The sequence below is a fragment of the Lampetra fluviatilis genome, unplaced genomic scaffold (genome assembly GCF_964198595.1).
Source record: "Lampetra fluviatilis unplaced genomic scaffold, kcLamFluv1.1 SCAFFOLD_372, whole genome shotgun sequence".
Taxonomy (NCBI): Eukaryota; Metazoa; Chordata; class Hyperoartia; order Petromyzontiformes; family Petromyzontidae; genus Lampetra; species Lampetra fluviatilis.
Genome location: NW_027621307.1, coordinates 36,564 through 59,000, shown reverse-complemented (window position 1 = coordinate 59,000; position 22,437 = coordinate 36,564). Strand labels below are relative to the sequence as shown.

Here is a 22,437-nt window from a genome sequence, read left to right as displayed (position 1 = left end):
CACAGATACACACACACACACACACAGACACACACACACACAGACACACACACAGACACACACACAGACACACACAGTCACACACACACACACAGTCACACACAGTCACACACACACACAGACACACACACACACACAGTCACACACACACACAGACACACAGTCACACAGATACACACACACACACATACACACAGACACACACACACACAGACACACACACAGACACACACACAGACACACACACACACACAGACACACACACACAATGACACACACACACACAGACACACACACACACAGACACACACACAGACACACACACACACACAGACACACACACACAGACACACACACATACACACAGACACACACACACACACAGACACACACACAGACACACACACACACACAGACACACAATGACACACACACACACAGACACACACACACACACACAGACACACACACAGACACACACACACAGACACACACAGACACACAGATACAGACACACAACAACAACCGCCATTCGCCACTAAGTGGCGGTGACGTCACCACGACGCTTGTGCAAGGCCATGTGCACCTTGAGGCCACGTGAAGTGTCGAAAGCCCGCTGGCAGGAGGTCTCTCTCCCCGTGTTTCTCTCCCCGTGTCTCTCTCCCCGCGTCTCTCTCCCCGCGTCTCTCTCCCCGCGTCTCTCTCCCCGCGTCTCTCTCCCCGCGTCTCTCTCCCCGCGTCTCTCTCCCCGTGTCTCTCTCCCCGCGTCTCTCTCCCCGCGTCTCTCTCCCCGCGTCTCTCTCCCCGCGTCTCTCTCCCCGCGTCTCTCTCCTCGCGTCTCTCTCCCCGCGTCTCTCTCCCCGCGTCTCTCTCCCCGCGTCTCTCTCCCCGCGTCTCTCTCCCCGCGTCTCTCTCCCCGCGTCTCTCTCCCCGCGTCTCTCTCCCCGCGTCTCTCTCCCCGCGTCTCTCTCCTCGTGTCTCTCTCCCCGTGTCTCTCTCCCCGTGTCTCTCTCCCCGTGTCTCTCTCCCCGTGTCTCTCTCCCCGTGTCTCTCTCTCCCCGTGTCTCTCTCCCCGTGTCTCTCTCCCCGTGTCTCTCTCCCCGTGTCTCTCTCCCCGTGTCTCTCTCCCCGCGTCTCTCTCCCCGCGTCTCTCTCCCCGCGTCTCTCTCCCCGCGTCTCTCTCCCCGCGTCTCTCTCCCCGCGTCTCTCTCCCCGCGTCTCTCTCCCCGTGTCTCTCTCCCCGTGTCTCTCTCCCCGTGTCTCTCTCCCCGTGTCTCTCTCCCCGTGTCTCTCTCCCCGTGTCTCTCTCCCCGTGTCTCTCTCTCCCCGTGTCTCTCTCCCCGTGTCTCTCTCCCTGTGTCTCTCTCCCCGTGTCTCTCTCCCCGTGTCTCTCTCCCCGTGTCTCTCTCCCCGTGTCTCTCTCCGTGTCTCTCTCCCCGTGTCTCTCTCTGCGTGTCTCTCCCCGTGTCCCCGTGTCTCTCTCCCCGTGTCTCTCTCCCCGTGTCTCTCTCCCCGTGTCTCTCTCCCCGTGTCTCTCCCCGTGTCTCTCTCCCCGTGTCTCTCCCCCGTGTCTCTCTCCCCGTGTCTCTCTCCCCGTGTCTCTCTCTCTCCCCGTCTCCCCGTGTCTCTCTCCCCGTGTCTCTCTCCCCGTGTCTCTCTCTCTCCCCGTCTCTCCGTGTCTCTCTCCCCGTGTCTCTCTCCCCGTGTCTCTCTCCCCGTGTCTCTCCCCCCGTGTCTCTCTCTCTCCCCGTCTCCCCGTGTCTCTCTCCCCGTGACTCTCTCCCCGTGTCTCTCTCCCCGTGTCTCTCTCCCCGTGTCTCTCCCCCCGTGTCTCTCCGTGTCTCTCTCCCCGTGTCTCTCTCTCTCCCCGTGTCCCCGTGTCTCTGTGTGTCTCTCTCCCCGTGTCTCTCTCCCCGTGTCTCTCTCCCCGTGTCTCTCTCCCCGTGTCTCCGTGTCTCTCTCTCCGTGTCTCTCTCCCCGTGTCTCTCTCCCCGTGTCTCTCTCTCTCGCCGTGTCCCCGTGTCTCTGTGTGTCTCTCTCCCCGTGTCTCTCTCCCCGTGTCTCTCTCCCCGTGTCTCCGTGTCTCTCTCTCCGTGTCTCTCTCTCCGTGTCTCTCTCCCCGTGTCTCTCTCCCCGTGTCTCTCTCTCTCCCCGTGTCCCCGTGTCTCTGTGTCTCTCTCCGCGTCTCTCTCTCCCCGTGTCTCTCTCCCCGTGTCTCTCTCCCCGTGTCTCTCTCTCTCCCCGTGTCCCCGTGTCTCTGTGTCTCCGTGTCTCTCTCCCCGTGTCTCCGTGTCTCCGTGTCTCTCTCCCCGTGTCTCTCTCCCCGTGTCTCTCTCCCCGTGTCCCCGTGTCTCCGTGTCTCCGTGTCTCTCATCCCCGTGTCCCCGTGTCTCCGTGTCTCTCTCCCCGTGTCTCTCTTCCCGTGTCTCCGTGTCTCTCTCCCCGTGTCTCTCTTTCTCTCCCCGTGTCTCTTTCCCCGTGTCTCTCTCCCCGTGTCTCCGTGTCTCTCTCCCCGTGTCTCTCTCCCCGTGTCTCTCTCTCTCCCCGTGTCCCCGTGTCTCCCCGTGTCTCTCCCCGTGTCTCTCTCCCCGTGTCTCTCTCTCTCCCCGTGTCCCCGTGTCTCTGTGTCTCTCTCCGCGTGTCTCTCTCACCGCGTTGTCTCTGAACTGCCCCTGGTAGCGGTGTTGTGCGTACAGCAGCTGACCGGGCCCCTCCATCTTGCCGTGAGCCCACAACCCCACGTAGCGAGCTCCACACGCGTGGAACACGTATGTGCCCTGGCCGTGTCTGATCACCACACACACAGAGACACACACACAGAGACACAGAGACACTCACTCACCACACACACAGACACACAGAGACACACACACAGAGACACACACAGACACACACACACACACAGAGACACACTCACTCACCACACACACACACAGAGACACACACACACAGAGACACTCACTCACCACACACACACACACAGAGACACACTCACTCACCACACACACACACAGAGACACACACACACAGAGACACTCACTCACCACACACACACACACAGAGACACACACACACACAGAGACACACACACACACAGAGACACACACACAGAGACACAGAGACACACAGAGACACACACACAGAGACACTCATCACACACACACACACAGAGACACACTCACTCACCACACACACACAGATACAGACACTCACTCACTACACACTGATAGATACACAGACACACTCACTCACCACACACACACACAGAGACACACACACAGAGACACACACACACACACAGATACACACTCACTACACACACACGTAGCGAGCTCCACACGCGTGGAACACGTATGTGCCCTGGCCGTGCCTGATCACACCACACACACAGAGACACACACAGAGACACAGAGACACTCACTACAACACACACGTAGCGAGCTCCACACGCGTGGGAACACGTATGTGCCCTGGCCCGTGTCTGATCACCACACACACAGAGACACAGAGATACATACAGAGACACACAGAGACACACACACACACACAGAGACACACAGAGACACACAGAGACACACAGAGACACACACACCCACAGAGACACACACACAGAGACACAGAGACACTCACTCACCACACACACACAGAGACACACACACAGAGACACACCACACACACAGAGACACACAGAGACACACAGAGACACACAGAGACACACACACACACACACAGAGACACACACACAGAGACACAGAGACACTCACTACACACACACGTAGCGAGCTCCACACGCGTGGAACACGTATGTGCCCTGGCCGTGTCTGATCACACCACACAGAGACACACAGAGACACACACACACACAGAGACACACACACAGAGACACAGAGACACACAGAGACACACAGAGACACACACACACACAGACACACACACACACACAGAGACACAGAGACACTCACTCACCACATACACACAGAGACACACACACAGAGACACAGAGACACTCACACTCACTCACCCCACCCACTCACCCACTCACCCACCCACCCACTCACACCACCCCACCACCCCCACTCACTCACCCCTCACCCACCCACCCACCCCACTCCCCCACTCACCACCCACCCACCCACCCACTCACCCACTCCCACCCACCACTCACCACCACCCACCACACACCACCCACCCACCACCACCACACACCACCCACTCACCCACCAACCCACCACCACCACCCACCCACCACCACCACCCACCACTCACTCACCCACCCACTCACTCACCACCCACCACCACCCACCACCACCCACCCACTCACCCCACAACCCACCCACCCACCCCCACCACCACACACCCCACCCACCCACACACCCACCACTCACCCCCCCCCACCCACCCACCCACCACCACCCCACCCACCCACCACCACCCACCCACCCACCACTCACACACCCACCACCACCACTTCACCCACCCACCCACCCACCACCCACCCACCCACCCACCACCACCACCCACCTCACCCACTCACCCACCCACTCACTCACCCACCACCACCACTCACCCCACCCCACCCACCCACCACCCACCCACCCACTACCCACCCACCCCACTCACTCACCCACCCCACCCCCACCCACACCACCACCCACACCCCCACACACCCACCCCCACCCACCCACACCACCACCCCACCACCCCCACCCACCCACCACCCACCCACCCACCACCCACCACCACCACTCACTCACCCACTCACCACCCACCCACCACCACACACCACACCCACTCACTCACCACCCACCCACTCACCCACCACACACCCCACCCACTCCACACCCACCCACCACACCCACACACCCACCCACCCCACACACCACCACCCACCCACCACCCACCACTCACCCACCACCCACCACCCACCCACCCACTCACCACCCACACCCACCCACTCACTCACACCACCCACTCACCCACCCACCCACCCACTCACACACCCACCCACACACCACTCACCACCCACTCACTCACCCACCCACCCACCCACCCACCCACTCACCCACCACACTCACCCACCCACTCACCCACCCACCACCACCCACCCACTCACTCACTCACCACCCACCCACTCACCACTCACCCACCCACCCACCACCCACTCACCCACCACCCACCACCACCACCCACACTCACCCACCCACACCACCCACCCCCCCACCACCCACCACCCACTCACCCACCCCCCACCCACCCACTCACCACCACCCACTCACCCACCCACCCACCACTCACCCACTCACCACTGCTACTCACCCACCCACCCACTCACCCCACCCACCCACGCCACTCACCACCCACCCACTCACTCACCCACCCACCCACCACACCACTCACCCACCACACCACCCACCCCCACCCACCACCCACCCACCCACTCACTCACCACCCACACCCACCCACCCACCCACCCACCACCACCACCCACACACCACCACTCACCCACCACCCACCCACCCACCCACCCACCCACCCCACCACCCACCCACCCACACACCACCACACCACCCACCCACCCACCACCACTCACCACCCACCCACCACCCCCACCCACTCACACACTCACCCACCCACCACACCCACCCCACCCACCCACCCACCCACCCACCACCCACCCACCCACCCACCCACCCACCCACTCACTCACTCACCCACACTCACCACCCACCCACTCCACCACCCACCCCCCACCCACCCACCACTCACCACCACCCACCCACTCCCACCCACCCCACCCACCACCCACCCACCCACCCACCCACCCACTCACACTCACCCACCACCACCCACCCACCACCCACCCCACCCACCACCCACCCACTCCACTCACTCACTCACCCACTCACCCACCCACCCACCCACCCTCACCCACTCACGCACCCACCCACTCACCCACCCACCCACTCACTCACCCACCCACTCACCCACCCCACCCACCACCCACCCACTCACCCACCACCCACCCACCACACTCACACCCACCCACTCACCCACCACCCACCACTCACTCACCCACCCCCACCCACACCACTCCCCACCCACCACCACTCACTCACCCACCCACCCACCCACCCACCCACTCACTCACTCACCCACTCACTCACCCACCCACCCACCCACCCACTCACTCACCCACCCACCACACCACCCACTCACTCACTCACCCACCCACCCACTCACCACCACCCACCCACCCACTCACCACCTCACGCACCCACCCACTCACCCACTCACTGCACCCACCCACTCACCCACCCACCCACTCACTCACTCACCCACCCACCCACCCACTCACCCACTCACGCACCCACCACTCACTCACTCACCCACCCACACACTCACCACCCACCCACCACCCACTCACGCACCCACCACCCACCACCCACTCACTCACTCACCCACTCACTCACCCACCCACCCACTCACTCACCCACCCACCCACCCACCCACTCACTCACTCACCCACCACACTCACCCACCCACCCACCCACTCACTCACCCACTCACGCACCCACCCACTCACCCACCCACCCACCCACTCACTCACCCACCCACTCACCCACCCACCCACTCACTCACTCACCCACCCACCCACCCACTCACCCACTCACGCACCCACCCACTCACCCACCCACCCACTCACTCACTCACATCACCCACCCACTCACTCACCCACCCACCCACACCACTCACTCACCCACCCACCCACCCACCCACCCACTCACTCACTCACTCACCCACTCACTCACCCACCCACCCACTCACTCACCCACCCACCCACCCACCCACCACCCACCCACTCACTCACTCACCCACCCACTCACATCACCTACCCACCCACTCACTCACCCACCCACTCACCCACCCACCCACCCACCCACTCACTCACTCACCACCCACTCACTCACCCACCCACCCACTCACTCACTCACCCACCCACCCACTCACCCACCCACCCACCCACCCACCCACTCACTCACTCACCCACCCACTCACTCACCCACCCACCCACCCACTCACTCACCCACCCACTCACTCACCCACCCACCCACCCACTCACTCACCCACCCACCCACCCACTCACTCACTCACCCACTCACTCACCCACCCACCCACTCACTCACCCACCCACCCACCCACTCACTCACTCACCCACCCCACTCACCCACCACCCACCCCACTCACTCACCCACTCACGCACCCACCCACTCACCCACCCACCCACTCACTCACCCACCCACTCACCCACCACCCACCCACTCACTCACTCACACCCCCACCCACCACTCACCCACTCACGCACCCACCCACTCACCCACCCACCCACTCACTCACTCACCCACCCACCCACCCACCCACCCACTCACTCACCCACCCCCACCCACCCCACCCACCACTCACTCACTCACCCACTCACTCACCCACCCACCCACTCACTCACCCACCCACCCACCCACCCACCCACTCACTCACTCACCCACCCACTCACTCACCCACCCACCCACTCACTCACTCACCCACCCACTCACCCACCCACCCACCCACCCACTCACTCACTCACCCACCCACTCACTCACCCACCCACCCACTCACTCACTCACCCACCCACTCACCCACCCACCCACTCACTCACCCACCCACTCACTCACCCACCCACCCACTCACTCACTCGACCCACCCACTCACCCACCCACCCACCCACCACTCACTCACTCACTCACTCACCACCCACTCACACTCACCCACCCACCATCACCTCACACCAGCACCCACTCACCCACCCACCCACCCACCCACTCACTCACTCACTCACCCACCCACACTCACTCACCACCCACCCACCCACTCACTCACCCACCCACTCACCCACCCACCCACCCACCCACTCACTCACTCACTCACCCACCCACCCACTCACCCACCCACCCACTCACCCACCCACCCACCTCCACTCACTCACTCACTCACCCACCCACTCACCCACCCACCCACTCACTCACCACCCACCCACTCACCCACCCACCCACTCACTCACTCACTCACCCACCCACCCACCTCTGGTGTTGTCTCCACTCGCCCTGGTACACGTCACCGCTGCTATAAGTGTAAACTCCGTGACCCTCACGCTCATCTCGACCCAGTGACCTGTAGAGAAGAGATGAGTGAAGTTGGTGGGTGGGTTGGTGAGTGAGTGGGTGGGTGGGTGGGTGAGTGAGTGAGTGGGTGAGTGGGTGGGTGGGTGGGTGGGTGGGTGGGTGAGTGGGTGGGTGGGTGTGGGTGAGTGGGTGGGTGGGTGGGTGAGTGAGTGGGTGAGTGGGTGGGTGGGTGGTGGGTGGGTGGGGTGAGTGGGTGAGTGGGTGGGTGGGTGGTGGGTGAGTGGGTGAGTGGGTGAGTGGGTGAGTGAGTGGGTGGGTGGAGTGAGTGAGTGTGTGAAGTGGTTTAGTGGGTGAGTGGGTGGATGAGGTGGGTGGGTGGATGAGTGGGTGAGTGGGTGGATGAGTGGGTGAGTGAGTGAGTGAGTGGGTGGGTGAGTGGGTGAGTGGGTGGGTGGGTGGGTGGGTGAGTGGGTGGGTGGGTTGGTGGGTGGGTGTTGTGGGTGGGTGAGTGGGTGAATGGTTTGGTGAGTGGGTGAGTGGGTGGGTGAGTGGGTGGGGTGAGTGGGTGAGTGGTTTTGGTGAGTGGGTGAGTGGGTGGGTGAGTGGGTGTGTTGGTAAGTAGGTGGGTGGGTGAGTGGGTGGGTGGGTTGGTGGGTGGGTGTTGTGGTTGGGTGAGTGGGTGAATGGTTTGGTGAGTGGGTGAGTGGGTGGGTGAGTGGGTGGGTGAGTGGGTGAAGTGGTTTGGTGAGTGGGTGAGTGGGGTGAGTGGGGTGGGTGGTTTAGGTGAGTGGGTGGGGTGAGTGGGTGGGTCGGTGAGTGGAGTGAGTGGTGAGTGGGTGTGTTGGTAAGTAGGTGGGTGGGTGAGTGGTTTGGTGAAGGGGTGAGTGGGGTGAGTGGGTTGGTGGGTGAGTGGGTGGGTGAGTGGGTGGGTGGTTTGGTGAGTGGTGGATGAGTGTGTGTGTGTGTGTCTGTGTGTGTGGTGTGTCTGTGTGTGTGTGTCTGTGTGTGTGTGTCTGTGTGTGTGTGTCTGTGTGTGTGTGTCTCACTGTGTGTGTGTGTGTCTGTGTGTATGTGTCTGTGTGTGTGTGTGTCTGTGTGTGTGTGAGTGTGTGTGTCTGTGTGTGTGTGTGTCTGTGTGTGTGTGTCTGTGTGTGTGTCTGTGTGTGTGTCTGTGTGTGTGTGTCTGTGTGTGTGTGTGTGTGTCTGTGTGTGTGTCTGTGTGTGTGTGTCTGTGTGTGTGTGTGTGTCTGTGTGTGTGTCTGTGTGTGTGTGTGTCTGTGTGTGTGTCTGTGTGTGTGTCTGTGTGTGTCTGTGTGTGTGTGTGTGTGTGTCTGTGTGTGTGTGTCTGTGTGTGTGTGTGGTGTGTCTGTGTGTGTGTCTGTGTGTGTGTGTGTGTGTGTCTGTGTGTGTGTCTGTGTGTGTGTGTGTGTGTGTCTGTGTGTGTGTGTCTGTGTGTGTGTGTGTGTGTCTGTGTGTGTGTGTCTGTGTGTGTGTGTGTGTGTCTGTGTGTGTGTCTGTGTGTGTGTGTGTCTGTGTGTGTGTCTGTGTGTGTGTCTGTGTGTGTGTGTCTGTGTGTGTGTGAAGTGTGTGTCTGTGTGTGTGTGTCTGTGTGTGTCTCACCCTGGTAGTGAGAGCCGTCAGGATAGTGGAAGGCTCCGTAGCCGTGCTTTGCGGCCTTGCTGATAGTCGCCGCGGTAGAGAGAGCCACTCTTGAAGCGGTACGAGCCCTGCAGGTTATAGTGTGTAGTGATATAGTGTGTAGTGTGTAGTGTAGTGTGTAGTGTGTAGTGATATAGTATAGTATATAGTGTATGGTGTGTAGTGTATAGTGTAGTGTATAGTGTAGTGTATAGTATAGTGTATAGTGTAGTGTAGTGTGTAGTGTAGGTGTGTAGTGTAGTGTATAATGTAGTGTATAGTGTAGTGTAGTAGTGTATAGTGTAGTGTATAGTGTAGTGTAGTGTGTAGTGTATAGTGTAGTGTATAGTGTAGTGTATAGTGTAGTGTATAGTGTAGTGTATAGTGTAGTGTATAGTGTAGTGTATAGTGTAGTGTATAGTGTAGTGTATAGTGTAGTGTATAGTGTAGTGTTTAGTGTAGTGTGTTAGTGTAGTGTATAGTGTAGTGTATAGTGTAGTGTATAGTGTAGTGTAGTGTGTAGTGTATAGTGTAGTGTATAGTGTAGTGTATAGTATAGTGTATAGTGTAGTGTATAGTGTAGTGTGTAGTGTATAGTGTAGTGTATAGTGTAGTGTATAGTGTAGTGTATAGTGTAGTGTGTAGTGTAGTGTATAGTGTGTAGTGTAGTGTATAGTGTAGTGTATAGTGTAGTGTAGTGTGTAGTGTATAGTGTAGTGTATAGTGTAGTGTATAGTGTAGTGTATAGTGTAGTGTATAGTGTAGTGTATAGTGTAGTGTGTAGTGTAGTGTATAGTGTAGTGTATAGTGTAGTGTATAGTGTAGTGTATAGTGTAGTGTATAGTGTAGTGTATAGTGTAGTGTAGTGTATAGTGTAGTGTGTAGTGTAGTGTATAGTGTAGTGTATAGTGTAGTGTATAGTGTAGTGTATAGTGTAGTGTATAGTATAGTATAGTGTATAGTGTAGTGTATAGTATAGTGTATAGTGTAGTGTATAGTATAGTGTAGTGTATAGTGTAGTGTATAGTGTAGTGTATAGTATAGTGTATAGTGTAGTGTATAGTATAGTATAGTGTATAGTGTAGTGTATAGTATAGTGTATAGTGTAGTGTATAGTGTAGTGTATAGTATAGTGTATAGTGTAGTGTATAGTGTAGTGTATAGTATAGTGTAGTGTATAGTATAGTGTATAGTGTAGTGTATAGTGTAGTGTATAGTGTATAGAGTAGTGTATAGTATAGTGTATAGTGTAGTGTATAGTGTAGTGTATAGTGTAGTGTATAGTATAGTGTATAGTGTAGTGTATAGTGTAGTGTATAGTGTATAGAGTAGTGTATAGTATAGTGTATAGTGTAGTGTATAGTGTAGTGTATAGTGTAGTGTATAGTATAGTGTATAGTGTAGTGTATAGTGTAGTGTATAGTATAGTGTAGTGTATAGTATAGTGTATAGTGTAGTGTATAGTGTAGTGTATAGTGTATAGAGTAGTGTATAGTATAGTGTAGTGTATAGTATAGTGTATAGTGTAGTGTATAGTATAGTGTATAGTGTAGTGTATAGTATAGTGTAGTGTATAGTGTAGTGTATAGTGTAGTGTATAGTATAGTGTAGTGTATAGTGTAGTGTATAGTATAGTGTATAGTGTAGTGTATAGTATAGTGTAGTGTATAGTATAGTGTATAGTGTAGTGTATAGTATAGTGTATAGTATAGTGTATAGTGTAGTGTATAGTATAGTGTAGTGTATAGTGTAGTGTATAGTATAGTGTATAGTGTAGTGTATAGTGTAGTGTATAGTGTAGTGTATAGTATAGTGTATAGTATAGTGTATAGTGTAGTGTATAGTATAGTGTATAGTGTAGTGTATAGTGTAGTGTATAGTATAGTGTAGTGTATAGTGTAGTGTATAGTATAGTGTATAGTATAGTGTATAGTGTAGTGTATAGTATAGTGTATAGTGTAGTGTATAGTGTAGTGTATAGTTTAGTGTAGTGTAGTGTATAGTGTAGTGTATAGTGTAGTGTATAGTGTAGTGTATAGTGTATAGTATAGTGTATAGTGTAGTGTATAGTATAGTGTATAGTATAGTGTATAGTGTAGTGTATAGTGTAGTGTATAGTGTATAGTATAGTGTATAGTATAGTGTATAGTATAGTGTAGTGTATAGTGTAGTGTATAGTATAGTGTATAGTGTAGTGTATAGTGTAGTGTATAGTATAGTGTGTAGTAGTGTAGTGTATAGTGTAGTTTAAGAGTTGTGGTGTATAGTGTAGTGTATAGTGTAGTGTATAGTGTAGTGTAATGTGTATAGTAGTGTATAGTGTAGTGTATAGTGTAGTGTATAGTATAGTGTATAGTGTAGTGTATAGTGTAGTGTATAGTATAGTGTATAGTATAGTGTAGTGTATAGTGTAGTGTATAGTATAGTGTATAGTGTAGTGTATAGTATAGTGTATAGTATAGTGTATAGTATAGTGTGTAGTGTAGTGTATAGTGTAGTGTATAGTATAGTGTATAGTATAGTGTGTAGTATAGTGTAGTGTATAGTGTAGTGTATAGTGTAGTGTATAGTGTAGTGTATAGTATAGTGTATAGTATAGTGTGTAGTGTAGTGTATAGTGTAGTGTATAGTATAGTGTATAGTATAGTGTATAGTGTAGTGTATAGTGTAGTGTATAGTGTAGTGTATAGTATAGTGTATAGTGTAGTGTGTAGTGTAGTGTATAGTGTGTAGTGTAGTGTATAGTGTAGTGTATAGTATAGTGTATAGTATAGTGTATAGTGTAGTGTATAGTATAGTGTATAGTGTAGTGTATAGTGTAGTGTATAGTGTAGTGTGTAGTGTAGTGTATAGTGTGTAGTGTAGTGTATAGTGTAGTGTATAGTGTAGTGTAGTGTATAGTGTATAGTGTAGTGTGTAGTGTAGTGTATAGTGTAGTGTATAGTGTAGTGTATAGTGTAGTGTATAGTGTATAGTGTAGTGTATAGTGTAGTGTATAGTGTAGTGTGTAGTGTAGTGTATAGTGTGTAGTGTAGTGTATAGTGTAGTGTATAGTGTAGTGTAGTGTATAGTGTATAGTGTAGTGTGTAGTGTAGTGTATAGTGTGTAGTGTAGTGTATAGTGTAGTGTATAGTGTAGTGTATAGTGTATAGTGTAGTGTATAGTGTAGTGTAATCTCGCCTGCCCGTGTCTCTGCCCTGCCACGTAGTCTCCTTCGTAGGTGTCTCCGCTGGGCAGCAGGGCTCGGCCTCTGCCGTGTCTCTCCCCCAGGTCGTTACGGCCTCCCTCGTACTCCTGCACACACAGAGACACGGAGACACATAGAGATATAGAGAGACACACAGAGAGACACACACAGAGACACAGAGATATAGAGAGACACACACAGAGACACACACAGAGACACACACAGAGACACACACAGAGACACGGTGACACACAGAGACACACACAGGTATAAAGAGACACTCACAGAGACACACACAGAGACACGCACAGACACAGAGACACACACAGAGACACACACAGACACAGAGACACTCACAGAGACACACAGAGACACGCACAGACACAGAGACATACACAGAGACACACACAGAGACACACACAGAGACACACACAGAGACACGTTGACAAAAGACAAATAGTTCACTGCTTTAGCCCACCGGTGTGTTGAAGCGTGAAACCACAACATTTACAATTTGAGTTGTACGACGTTTCGCTGGTAATTGCATCCAGCATCATCGGGCAATTCGCCAGAATTCGGGCAATTCGCCAGAATTGCCCGATGATGCTGGATGCAATTACCAGCGAAACGTCGTACAACTCAAATTGTAAATGTTGTGGTTCCACGCTTCAACACACCGGTGGGCTAAAGCAGTGAACTATTTGTCTTTTGTCAACGTGACACTTTTTTACTGATTGGCCGTGTCGGGTGGTGGAGGGTTACGACACATTCATAAATAACGCCATCTGAACCCAAAAAACGTTGATGATGTTATTGTTAATAAAAATTTGCAGTGAAATTCGCAAATTCGGAAATATGTCGTCTCCATAAAACACAATAAAACCAAGAAGATCCAAAGGAGTTTCTGGTAGAACTTCATTCCGGTTACTGAGCAGCATTTTGCAATCTCCAATTTCTGTGAAAAGTTCGTGGCCATTGATGTCGGTGTCATGGAAATTTCCAAAATCTGTGCAATTTCGACGAATTGCATCGACATCTGTGTCGGATAGAAGAGTTTTGACGTCCAGCAAAAATCCAAATTTTGTGTTCAGGTTTTTTATTCGTAAAAACCGTGTTGACATCTCCTGTTGAAGTCGATAAAATGCGCTCTTCATAACGCGCACACTTTCATCTTCTGCTGAAAGTTCTGCATCTCTTGCCAGTTCTCCTGGCATCTTCCGACGTCGCCTAATTCTTCTGTCCACATCGATCTCCCAGGCTGTGCATCTTGTTTTTGAGTTTTCTCCAGCAACTTGGCTCAAATCATCACGAAGCTTGACAAATTCATGCTCCAAAGATGTAAGATCAGTTGCTGCTTCCTTGAAATTCATCGTAGGATCCTGTAAGCGCTTCTGAACACGATCAATGTTTCCAAGAATGACATTCCAGAAATGTAATAAAACTATGAAGTTAAAATGTAATACGCATGCCTGTAACTGTTCTGCATCACTTCTGGTTTCAGGCGTCATAGTTATGTCATCCGATAATTTGTCTAGCAGCCCTACTAGTTCATCCAGTCCTTCATAGATAGCTTTAACAGCTTCTGATCGTGCACTCCAGCGTGTTTCAGGCCGTCGTAGTTTCTGCCACCAGAAAACAGGCCAGTGACTAAGGCTGAAAGACTGCGCCTGTCTGTTGTTTTGGACGTTCTTCCATGTAAGTTCTTAATAGGCGCGCGTATCAAAATGTAATTACATGACATGTAGGCTGTGTGTGGCGGGAGATATAAACTTTTAGGTTGAGGTGTAGATGTGTGCAGTCGTTTCAGGCTGCCGCGCCCGCCGCAATAAGTTCTAATGTGACGTTGTAAGCCTCATTTTGGCGCCCCTTTACCTTGGCGCCCGGGGACACATGTACCCCCCTGCCTCCCCCTAGCTACGCCTCTGCACACAGAGACACACACAGAGACACACACAGAGACAAGGTGACACACAGAGACACACACAGGTATAAAGAGACACACACAGAGACACACAGAGACACACACAGAGACACACAGAGACACACACACAGCCACACAGAGACACAGAGATATAGAGAGACACACACAGAGACACACACAGAGACACGGTGACACACAGAGACACACACAGGTATAAAGAGACACACACAGAGACACACAGAGACACACACAGAGACACACAGAGACACACACACAGCCACACAGAGACACACACAGAGACACGCACAGACACAGAGACATACACAGAGACACACACAGACACAGAGACACTCACAGAGACACACAGAGACACGCACAGACACAGAGACATACACAGAGACACACACAGAGACACACACAGAGACACGCACAGACACAGAGACATACACAGAGACACACACAGACACAGAGACACTCACAGAAACACACAGAGACACGCACAGACACAGAGACATACACAGAGACACACACAGAGACACACACAGAGACACGCACAGACACAGAGACATACACAGAGACACACACAGACACAGAGACACTCACAGAGACACACAGAGACACGCACAGACACAGAGACATACACAGAGACACACACAGAGACACACACAGAGACACGCACAGACACAGAGACATACACAGAGACACACACAGACACAGAGACACTCACAGAGACACACAGAGACACGCACAGACACAGAGACATACACAGAGACACACACAGAGACACACACAGAGACACACACAGAGACACGTTGACAAAAGACAAATAGTTCACTGCTTTAGCCCACCGGTGTGTTGAAGCGTGAAACCACAACATTTACAATTTGAGTTGTACGACGTTTCGCTGGTAATTGCATCCAGCATCATCGGGCAATTCGCCAGAATTCGGGCAATTCGCCAGAATTGCCCGATGATGCTGGATGCAATTACCAGCGAAACGTCGTACAACTCAAATTGTAAATGTTGTGGTTCCACGCTTCAACACACCGGTGGGCTAAAGCAGTGAACTATTTGTCTTTTGTCAACGTGACACTTTTTTACTGATTGGCCGTGTCGGGTGGTGGAGGGTTACGACACATTCATAAATAACGCGATCTAAACCCAAAAAACGTTGATGATGTTATTGTTAATAAAAATTTGCAGTGAAATTCGCAAATTCGGAAATATGTCGTCTCCATAAAACACAATAAAACCAAGAAGATCCAAAGGAGTTTCTGGTAGAACTTCATTCCGGTTACTGAGCAGCATTTTGCAATCTCCAATTTCTGTGAAAAGTTCGTGGCCATTGATGTCGGTGTCATGGAAATTTCCAAAATCTTTGCAATTTCGAAGAATTGCATCGACATCTGTGTCGGATAGAAGAGTTTTGACGTCCAGCAAAAATCCAAATTTTGTGTTCAGGTTTTTTAGTCGTAAAAACCGTGTTGACATCTCCTGTTGAAGTCGATAAAATGCGCTCTTCATAACGCGCACACTTTCATCTTCTGCTGAAAGTTCTGCATCTCTTGCCAGTTCTCCTGGCATCTTCCGACGTCGCCTAATTCTTCTGTCCACATCGATCCCCCAGGCTGTGCATCTTGTTTTTGAGTTTTCTCCAGCAACTTGGCTCAAATCATCACGAAGCTTGACAAATTCATGCTCCAAAGATGTAAGATCAGTTGCTGCTTCCTTGAAATTCATCGTAGGATCCTGTAAGCGCTTCTGAACACGATCAATGTTTCCAAGAATGACATTCCAGAAATGTAATAAAACTATGAAGTTAAAATGTAATACGCATGCCTGTAACTGTTCTGCATCACTTCTGGTTTCAGGCGTCATAGTTATGTCATCCGATAATTTGTCTAGCAGCCCTACTAGTTCATCCAGTCCTTCATAGATAGCTTTAACAGCTTCTGATCGTGCACTCCAGCGTGTTTCAGGCCGTCGTAGTTTCTGCCACCAGAAAACAGGCCAGTGACTAAGGCTGAAAGACTGCGCCTGTCTGTTGTTTTGGACGTTCTTCCATGTAAGTTCTTAATAGGCGCGCGTATCAAAATGTAATTACATGACATGTAGGCTGTGTGTGGCGGGAGATATAAACTTTTAGGTTGAGGTGTAGATGTGTGCAGTCGTTTCAGGCTGCCGCGCCCGCCGCAATAAGTTCTAATGTGACGTTGTAAGCCTCATTTTGGCGCCCCTTTACCTTGGCGCCCGGGGACACATGTACCCCCCTGCCTCCCCCTAGCTACGCCTCTGCACACAGAGACACACACAGAGACACACACAGAGACAAGGTGACACACAGAGACACACACAGGTATAAAGAGACACACACAGAGACACACAGAGACACACACAGAGACACACAGAGACACACACACAGCCACACAGAGACACAGAGATATAGAGAGACACACACAGAGACACACACAGAGACACGGTGACACACAGAGACACACACAGGTATAAAGAGACACACACAGAGACACACAGAGACACACACAGAGACACACAGAGACACACACAGCCACACAGAGACACACACAGATATACAGAGACACAGAGACACACAGAGACACGCACAGAGACACACACAGAGACACACAGAGACACACACACAGCCACACAGAGACACACACAGATATACAGAGACACAGAGACACACAGAGACACGCACAGAGACACACACAGAGACACACAGAGACACAGAGATATAGAGAGACACACACAGAGACACACACAGAGACACGGTGACACACAGAGACACACACAGGTATAAAGAGACACACACAGAGACACACAGAGACACACACAGAGACACACACACAGAGATATACAGATAGACATATAGAGACACACAAAGAGAAACATACAGACACAGAGACACTCACAGAGACACACAGAGACACGCACAGATACAGAGACACACACAGAGACACACAGACACAGAGACACACACAGAGACACACACAGAGACACACAGAGACACGCACAGACACAGAGACACACACAGAGACACACAGAGACACGCACAGACACAGAGACGCACACAGAGACACACACAGAGACACACAGAGACACACAGAGAAACATACAGAGAGACATACACACAGAGACACAGAGATATACAGATAGACACATAGAGACGCACAGAGACACACACAGAGACACACACAGATATATACAGAGACACACACAGAGGCACACACAGAGACACACACACAGAGACACAGAGATATACAGATAGACATATAGAGACACACACAGAGAAACATACAGACACAGAGACACTCACAGAGACACACAAAGAGACACGCACAGACACAGAGACACACACAGAGACACACAGACACAGAGACACACACAGAGACACACAGAGACACACACAGAGACACAGAGATATACAGATAGACACATAGAGACACACACAGAGACACACACAGACACAGAGACACACACAGAGACACACACAGAGAAACATACAGACACAGAGACACTCACAGAGACACACACAGAGACACACACAGACACAGAGACACACACAGAGACACACACACAGAGACACACACAGAGACACACACAGACACAGAGACACACACAGAGACACACACACAGAGACACACACAGAGACACACACAGACACAGAGACACACACAGAGACACACACACAGAGACACACACAGAGACACATACATGTAACATTGTTACAATGTTACATTGTTGCTACGTAACATTGTAACTACGTAACATTGCAATTATGTAGCAATGTAACTATGTAGCAATGCAACTATGTAGCAACGTAACATTGTAACCATTGTAAGTTTGTAACTATTGTAACTACGTAACATTGTAACTATGTAGCAATGTAACATTGTAACATTGTAACTATGTAGCAATGTAACATTGTAACAATGATGTAACATTGTAACCATGTAACATTGTAACCATTTTAACTAGTATAACGATTGCATAGTTAGGTGTTTTCGGTAAAGTCACGTCGGTACAATAATAAAATATAAAATATAATAACAATAAAAAATGAAAATAAACAACGCAATCAACAATGTGAACGAGTTTAACGTCGTAATAGAAGTTTATAAAAAACAGTTTAAAAAAAAATTTAAAATGTTTTTGTTACCCCAATGCTGGGGCCTAGGTCGGCGAACTCATCCTGCTCCTCGCCTGAGTCGGACATCTCCGGCTCGAGATTAAGAGACGAGAGCGAGAGATAAGAGAGTTTAAGAGAGTTGCAGAGAGTTTAAGAGAGTTTCAGAGAGTTTAGGAGAGTTTAGGAGATGAATCAGAGAGAGAGGGGACAGAGATTTTGAAGTTGGGCCTCTGGTTTAGCGATGTCGCTGTTGCCGTGGCAACGGGACGCGCCGGGTCGTTACCGTGGCAACGCCGTCTTCCGGTAGAGGAAGAATCTACCGGTAGAAGGTGATGAGAGGGTTTATGAACGGGCGGTAGATGGCTTCCGGAAGAATCTTCCGGAAGAGGTAGAGGAGTTGATGAACGGGCGGTAGACGTCTTCCAGAAGAGGCTTCCGGAATGGGTAGAGGAGTTTATGAACGAGCGGTAGAGGTCTTCCAGAAGATTCTTCCGGAATAGGTAGATGAGTTTATGAACGGGCGGTAGACGTCTTCTGGAAGATTCTTCCGGAATAAGTAGAGGAGTTTATGAACAGGCGGTAGACGTCTTCCAGAAGAATCTTCTGGAATCTGTAGAGGAGTTTATGAACGGGCGGTAGATGTCTTCCAGAAGATTCTTCCAGAATTGGTAGAGGAGTTTATGAACGGGCGGTAGACATATTCTAGAAGATACTTCCGGAATAGGTAGAGGCGTTAATGAACGAACGGTAGATATCTTCTAGAAGCGTCTTCCGTAATCTGTAGATGTTGGTTTACGAACAGGCTGTAGACATCTTCCAGAAGATTCTTCCGGAAGAGGTAGAGGGGGTTTCTAAACAAGCTGCAGACATCTTCCAGAAGATTCTTCCGGAAGAGGTAGAGGCGGGTTTACGAACGGGCGGCAGTCATCTTCCAGAAGAATCTTCCAGAAGAGGTAGAGGGGGTTTATGAACGGGCAGCAGTCATCTTCCAGAAGAATCTTCCAGAATCGGAAGACGAGGTTTATGAACGGGCGGTAGACATCTTCCAAAATAATCTTCCGGAAACGGTAGAGGCAGGTTTATGAACGGGCGGCAGTCATCTTCCAGAAGAATCTTCCGGAAGAGGTAGAGGGGGTTTATGAACGGGCAGCAGTCATCTTCCAGAAGACTCTTCCGGAAGAGGTAGAAGCAGGTTTATGAACAGGCGGAAGTCATCTTCCAGAAGACTCTTCCGGAAGAGGTAGAGGGGGTTTATGAACGGGCGGCAGGCAACTTCCAGAAGAATCTTCCATAATCGGTAGATGCGGGTTTATGAACGGGCGGGAGACGTCTTCCAGAAGACTCTTCCGGAAGAGGTAGAGGGGGTTTATGAACGGGCGGGAGACGTCTTCCAGAAGACTCTTCCAGAAGAGGTAGAGGGGGTTTATGAACGGGCGGGAGACGTCTTCCAGAAGACTCTTCCGGAAGAGGTAGAAGGGGTTTATGAACGGGCGGCAGACATCTTCCAGAATAATCTTCCGGAAGGGGTAAAAGCAGGTTTATGAACAGGCGGAAGTCATCTTCCAGAAGAATCTTCCGGAAGAGGTAGAAGCAGGTTCATGAACAGGCGGGAGACGTCTTCCAGAAGACTCTTCCGGAAGAGGTAGAGGGGGTTTATGAACGGGCGGGAGACGTCTTCCAGAAGACTCTTCCGGAAGAGGTAGAGGGGGTTTATGAACGCGCGGGAGACGTCTTCCAGAAGACTCTTCCGGAAGAGGTAGAGGGGGTTTATGAACGGGCGGGAGACGTCTTCCAGAAGACTCTTCCGGAAGAGGTAGAGGGGGTTTATGAACGCGCGGGAGACGTCTTCCAGAAGACTCTTCCGGAAGAGGTAGAGGGGGTTTATGAACGGGCGGGAGACGTCTTCCAGAAGACTCTTCCGGAAGAGGTAGAGGGGGTTTATGAACGCGCGGGAGACGTCTTCCAGAAGACTCTTCCGGAAGAGGTAGAGGGGGTTTATGAACGGGCGGGAGACGTCTTCCAGAAGACTCTTCCGGAAGAGGTAGAGGGGGTTTATGAACGGGCGGGAGACGTCTTCCAGAAGACTCTTCCGGAAGAGGTAGAGGGGGTTTATGAACGGGCGGCAGGCAACTTCCAGAAGAATCTTCCATAATCGGTAGATGCGGGTTTATGAACGGGCGGGAGACGTCTTCCAGAAGACTCTTCCGGAAGAGGTAGAGGGGGTTTATGAACGGGCGGGAGACGTCTTCCAGAAGACTCTTCCGGAAGAGGTAGAGGGGGTTTATGAACGGGCGGGAGACGTCTTCCAGAAGACTCTTCCGGAAGAGGTAGAGGGGGTTTATGAACGGGCGGGAGACGTCTTCCAGAAGACTCTTCCGGAAGAGGTAGAGGGGGTTTATGAACGGGCGGGAGACGTCTTCCAGAAGACTCTTCCGGAAGAGGTAGAGGGGGTTTATGAACGGGCGGCAGGCAACTTCCAGAAGAATCTTCCATAATCGGTAGATGCGGGTTTATGAACGGGCGGGAGACGTCTTCCAGAAGACTCTTCCGGAAGAGGTAGAGGGGGTTTATGAACGGGCGGGAGACGTCTTCCAGAAGACTCTTCCGGAAGAGGTAGAGGGGGTTTATGAACGGGCGGGAGACGTCTTCCAGAAGACTCTTCCGGAAGAGGTAGAGGGGGTTTATGAACGGGCGGGAGACGTCTTCCAGAAGACTCTTCCGGAAGAGGTAGAGGGGGTTTATGAACGGGCGGCAGGCAACTTCCAGAAGAATCTTCCATAATCGGTAGATGCGGGTTTATGAACGGGCGGGAGACGTCTTCCAGAAGACTCTTCCGGAAGAGGTAGAGGGGGTTTATGAACGGGCGGGAGACGTCTTCCAGAAGACTCTTCCGGAAGAGGTAGAGGGGGTTTATGAACGCGCGGGAGACGTCTTCCAGAAGACTCTTCCGGAAGAGGTAGAGGGGGTTTATGAACGGGCGGGAGACGTCTTCCAGAAGACTCTTCCGGAAGAGGTAGAGGGGGTTTATGAACGCGCGGGAGACGTCTTCCAGAAGACTCTTCCGGAAGAGGTAGAGGGGGTTTATGAACGGGCGGGAGACGTCTTCCAGAAGACTCTTCCGGAAGAGGTAGATGGGGGTTTATGAACGGGCGGGAGACGTCTTCCAGAAGACTCTTCCGGAAGAGGTAGAGGGGGTTTATGAACGGGCGGGAGACGTCTTCCAGAAGACTCTTCCGGAAGAGGTAGAGGGGGTTTATGAACGGGCGGCAGGCAACTTCCAGAAGAATCTTCCATAATCGGTAGATGCGGGTTTATGAACGGGCGGGAGACGTCTTCCAGAAGACTCTTCCGGAAGAGGTAGAGGGGGTTTATGAACGGGCGGGAGACG

General features: G+C 51.7%; 1 protein-coding gene across 1 annotated transcript in view; it reads right to left on the bottom strand.

The window, feature by feature from the left end:
* Nucleotides 1–19,339, bottom strand: part of LOC144955065 (radial spoke head 1 homolog) — a 28,842-nt gene extending 9,503 nt beyond the window's left edge. Inside the window, 7 exon segments of the mRNA XM_078885415.1 lie at nt 2,652–2,787; nt 8,116–8,194; nt 8,197–8,205; nt 9,777–9,825; nt 9,827–9,883; nt 12,975–13,088; nt 19,080–19,339. Of these exon segments, the coding sequence (XP_078741541.1) occupies nt 2,652–2,787; nt 8,116–8,194; nt 8,197–8,205; nt 9,777–9,825; nt 9,827–9,883; nt 12,975–13,088; nt 19,080–19,136 (501 nt within the window). The 5' untranslated portion in view covers nt 19,137–19,339.
* Between the last annotated feature and the right edge of the window lie 3,098 nt (nt 19,340–22,437).